The sequence below is a fragment of the Penaeus chinensis genome, chromosome 2 (assembly GCF_019202785.1).
Source record: "Penaeus chinensis breed Huanghai No. 1 chromosome 2, ASM1920278v2, whole genome shotgun sequence".
In the NCBI taxonomy this organism is placed as follows: Eukaryota; Metazoa; Arthropoda; class Malacostraca; order Decapoda; family Penaeidae; genus Penaeus; species Penaeus chinensis.
In genome coordinates, this window is record NC_061820.1 from 28,964,655 (window position 1) to 28,969,654 (window position 5,000).

Genomic DNA, 5,000 nt, shown 5'->3' on the forward strand with positions numbered 1-5,000 from the left:
ATTCTGAATATCTGTATTATTATATACCTTGTGTTTATGCGTTTGTATGTAAACACGCATAAGCACACACAAACACACGCACAAACACACACACACACACACACACACACACACACACACACACACACTTTATATTTATTTATATTATATACATTTACAGATAATAAACCCTGTGCCACGGCGTGTATTTCGTTTTATATAAAATGTTAATCTATAGGAAGAGGATAGAAAATTTCGGTTGTATATGAAACAGTTTAAAATATTACTACAAAAAAAATGTTAAAAGTGCAGCCTGGAATATATTTCGATATACCACTGACCGATATGCGGCAAATCACTTGTAGATTGCTTACATCTATCAATTATAACATCACAATTTAGGAATAGCCAAAATATATAACTAAATAGAATGTAGCGTGAAAATAAATAGACTTTATTTTAAAAGTAACTTCGCAACTCAAATTTGTCAACACCGACCATTCTTATTCGTCAGACTTACGAACTTCATTGTGTAAATGCAAATGTGGAACGCGAAATTAGTGACACGAGAAAGTTTGTTTACGCACACCGAAAAAAAAAAACAATACACATTTGTGCAGTGTGTCGCGAATACAAATACGTAGTATTACAAACCTTGTTTAAGAATATGACTATAAATACGACAAGTATTTAATATTTTTTCTTTGTTTTCTTTTAGATTTTGACAAGCTCATTGATACCTAAATTCCTAGGCTCACATATTACATACAAAATTTTATATGTCAGCAAATTTGACTGTATCGAAGCAGTCGTTGGTTGCGATAGGAGAGGCGGCGTCGTGTACTATATTTGTATAAACGTTGTTTTTATGTTTCTATGTTGGCTGCTTATAAGGTAAGTTTTATTCAGATGAATTGTAGGTAGTCGCTCTGTGTGTTCTTATTTCTGTATGTGTGTAGACAGTAAAAACTTACAAAAATACAAAAATCGTTACCCTTCCCTACAGAACGTTCTGGAATCCAAAGCAACAATTGCAGGTTCCTTCGCCCGACAGGGAAGGCAGCTGGGACGGAATGGAAAAGAACTTCCTCGGACTCATAGGAAAACAACGACGGCAAGAAGCGACGGAGATGACGAGAAAGGAAAAAGACCTGACGACCAACAATTGGGGGAAAAAGATGGAGAAGATGGGATAGACAAGAAAGAGAAGAGTTTGAATCAATCGACTAATATGATGAAAAGCATGGGTAAGGTTAAGTTTTAGTATTTCTCTTGGTGTTATTGGCACTTGTTAACGACAAAAATCGATTAAGTGTTCCACGCAACATTCATTTATAACCGTATTGATTTCAGTAGTATTTTGGTTATTTTCACTATCACTAGTACCGTAATCAGTAATATTATCGTTACCAGTATTATTTTGTTATTATTGTAATCGTCATCACATTAGCACAACTACCCTTATCAACAGGGGCCGTTAATGTATGCGAAGACAAAATTTTGTTGGGTCATGGTGAGTCCATCATCATCTATAGTAACAACGATAGGCAAAAAGAAAAGTGCAAACATAAAGTGAGGGTAAGTTTGATTTGAGTTAAGTTATGAGGCAAGGTATGAAGATCTATAATGTAATATGCTTATATTTTCTACTATGAATTCTAAAACTGTTATGTCTCTCATATATGGGGGAAAAATATAATAAAACTATTTTTTTTGTTTAGATGAGGATCAACAATGATGTTATATTCGATAACTGATCGGATGTTTTTCTTTCCCTCCCATGCTTACTTTCTCTTATGCATGTAAGAGTGTGTGTGTGTGTGTGTGTGTGTGTGTGTGTGTGTGTGTGTGTGTGTGTGTGTGTGTCTACAACGCAAATTAATAATCCTTTCATGCCTACGACAGACACCGAAAGGCGCGACGATCGGGTTTTCCTGTTTCACCTTCAACCTCAACAGCGCCGGCTGCAGAAGCGAATTCTTGGAGATTTCTTATAAAACCGATGGTCAAAAGATAAGGTACACATTTGAAGGTTTGCAGGCGATGTATATCATTTTCATATTGCTGATAATGCAAATGTTTCTTATTTCCATCAAACATGTACCAAAAAAGTGTAGTACTTATCATTACATTGCCATTATTTGTACATTTCTTTGCAAACAAGTTCTCAGTAGCATTTCGTTTAGTTCATTAAATGCGGATCGCTGAGTTAAAACCCAAGAACAGAAAGAGAAGCACATGTAACATTTCTTTGCACTGTCTTCATATATATTAATTATTAAAATTCCTATAAGATGGGCGAGAGGTTGGTTGCGATGTGGGATGTACTGTAAGAATGCATATTGATTTCTTGTAAATACTTCCCACATCTTGAATTTGCCATTGTCTTTGAAGTAAATATCCCTCCCCCCGCGTGTTTACTGTACTAAGTCAATTCTTTATCTGTATATATTCATGTATATTTATATATTTTTATGTACATGTAGGGACATACCATACTTAGGCAATATGTCATCCGATATATCAACATAATTATATCAATTAATAAGCACACACACACACAATATATATATATATATATATATATATATATATATATATATATATGTGAGTGTGTGTATGCAAGTGGGATCTTTTCCGTTTGGCGTACAGCGCTAAAATTAATTTTAATATAGATTTTCTTATGTATTTTTGTCCGTAGAATCCGAATATAACAACCGTTTTATGGAGAAACGAACCTAACCTAACCTAACCTAACCTAACCTAACCCAACCCAACCGCTAACCTAACCTAACCTAACCTAACCCAACCCCTAACCTAACCTAACCCCCTAACCTAACCTAACCTAACCCCTAACCTAACCTAACCTAACCTAACCCCTTGTATATAATACTGAATATTACGACTTTTTAAAGTTTGAATTCCTTCAGTAATATATAGGAAGAAAATAACTTTAAAGGCAAATAACTCAAAAACTGTTAATTTCTCCAAAAAAAATAATGTAATATTCTGATTCTACGGACAAAAATACATAGAAAAATCTATATTAAAATTACTTTTAGCGCTGTACGCCAAACGGAAAAGACCCTGCAAGTGTAAAGGAGACCACTTTATTGCATATAGAAATATTCTAGAATATTTGCATGAATTTCATTTAATGTATTAATAAAAACAATGTAGTAGTATAGATCTTATAGTAGCGTTCCGCATGAGTGCTATACCTGCGGAAAGCCTCAAATTCATGTGGAAACACGCGGAAAAAGTACTAGTATGACAGGACCTTCAGTCAAAGCATATAATTGGCCACAATAAATGATCCACAGGCGAAAGTACTGCATAACAGAGGCTCCCAAGAAAGTCTTTATTCCAACGAACCAAATGACCTTGAAATACAAGCGGAAACCATTAAAGAGTGACGAGTGTTCGGGAGGATTTGTATGTCAACTTTTCACAGCGGAAAGTAAGATCATTATTTCGTGCGTATGCATTTGTATTGTTCATAAATGGAAAACTTACTCTTGAATAAATGCCTATTAGGTTTCTTTTACTTATTCTTACATTTTATACAGCTTCTCCAGATATAGCAAGACCTTACTGTGGTGAGTATCTTGTTCAACAATGGTGAAGAGACAGTGGTGAAGGAATACGAGAAAATATTTTTTCTTTATGAATCATAGAGATGGGAAATTCATGATGATTGTAGTTACATATTGTTATAAAGGTCCAATGTAACAATGACATATTGCCTGCCTTCAGATGGCTGTGGCCTCGTCTCCATCAGCGTCTCCAACAACCGGATCGTGAATGGCAGTGTCGCGTCTGATGGGGAATACCCTTACCAGGTGGCGCTAAATATCAAAATAGGCGCTGAGACATTTACATGCGGGGGCTCCATCATCAAGAGAAGGTGGATTTTAACAGCTGCTCACTGCTTTTACGACAAGTAGGTCTATTATTACACCCCCCCCCCCACACACACACATACACACACACACACACACAAACACACGCACGCACGCACGCACACACACACACACACACACACACACACACACACACACATACACATACACACACAAACAAACACAGACTCCGCACAGGCACACATACACAGTCTATATATCTATTTATATTTCCATCTATCCATCTATCTCTCTTTATGCGTATGCAAGATGCTCAAAACCACTTTTTATTCCATAGCAGCAACAACATTGCAACAAGTATAGAAGTGCGTTACGGTTCAATAGATAAGAGGTTGGGAACACCTCTAACATCAACAAGTTTCATTATCCATCCCGAATACAAACCAGACGGAGACGTAAGAAAAACGGCGAAGTAACACAGTCTGTGATGAAACATATAAGAACCATGACCTTGAGTATACTAATAATGATAATAGTGATGATGTGATAATAATGATTGTAATGATGATTACAATAATAGCAGTAATAATAGGTATTATTATTATTACTGTTACAAGTATTATTATTATTATTATTATCATTACTATTATTATAATGATTGTTATGATCATATATATTGTTATTATTATTAATCATATATTAATTATTATTATCATTAATTATGATGACAGAAATAACTGTTCTCTAGTTATTGTGGCTATAATATTCCAGGCCAACGACATAGGTTTGGTGAAACTTCCGGAAGCCTTACAGTACGAGGAGAACCCGAATGTGCTTCCCATCTGCTTGGCGTTGAAAGAAGACAACCGCTTCGAGGGGAAGGCTGTGGCCACCGGGTGGGGCGACACCTCTTACGGTGAGGACGCTCGCACACGTGCAGCACGCGTGCTCGTGCATGAATGCATGCACACTTTATATATACATGTGCACATATTTTTGGCAGTGTGTACGGGAGTGTTGGTATTTTATAGGCCTACATATATATAAACACCTATTTATATTTTTTACCAGATGTGTCATGTGAGCTAACTAAAGCTACTGAACATCTACCACATATAACACTTTTCCTCCTCGAACAGACTACATGGAAACAAGTAA

General features: G+C 35.9%; 1 protein-coding gene across 1 annotated transcript in view; it reads left to right on the plus strand.

Moving 5' to 3' along the window:
• LOC125035705 (transmembrane protease serine 6-like) overlaps positions 1 to 5,000 on the plus strand; it is a 15,809-nt gene that overhangs the window by 9,719 nt on the left and 1,090 nt on the right. Inside the window, exons 3-10 of the mRNA XM_047627946.1 lie at positions 986 to 1,226; positions 1,451 to 1,557; positions 1,885 to 1,997; positions 3,303 to 3,439; positions 3,549 to 3,578; positions 3,736 to 3,922; positions 4,180 to 4,297; positions 4,614 to 4,758. Of these exons, the coding sequence (XP_047483902.1) occupies positions 986 to 1,226; positions 1,451 to 1,557; positions 1,885 to 1,997; positions 3,303 to 3,439; positions 3,549 to 3,578; positions 3,736 to 3,922; positions 4,180 to 4,297; positions 4,614 to 4,758 (1,078 nt within the window). The remainder of the gene's footprint in view (positions 1 to 985; positions 1,227 to 1,450; positions 1,558 to 1,884; positions 1,998 to 3,302; positions 3,440 to 3,548; positions 3,579 to 3,735; positions 3,923 to 4,179; positions 4,298 to 4,613; positions 4,759 to 5,000) is intronic.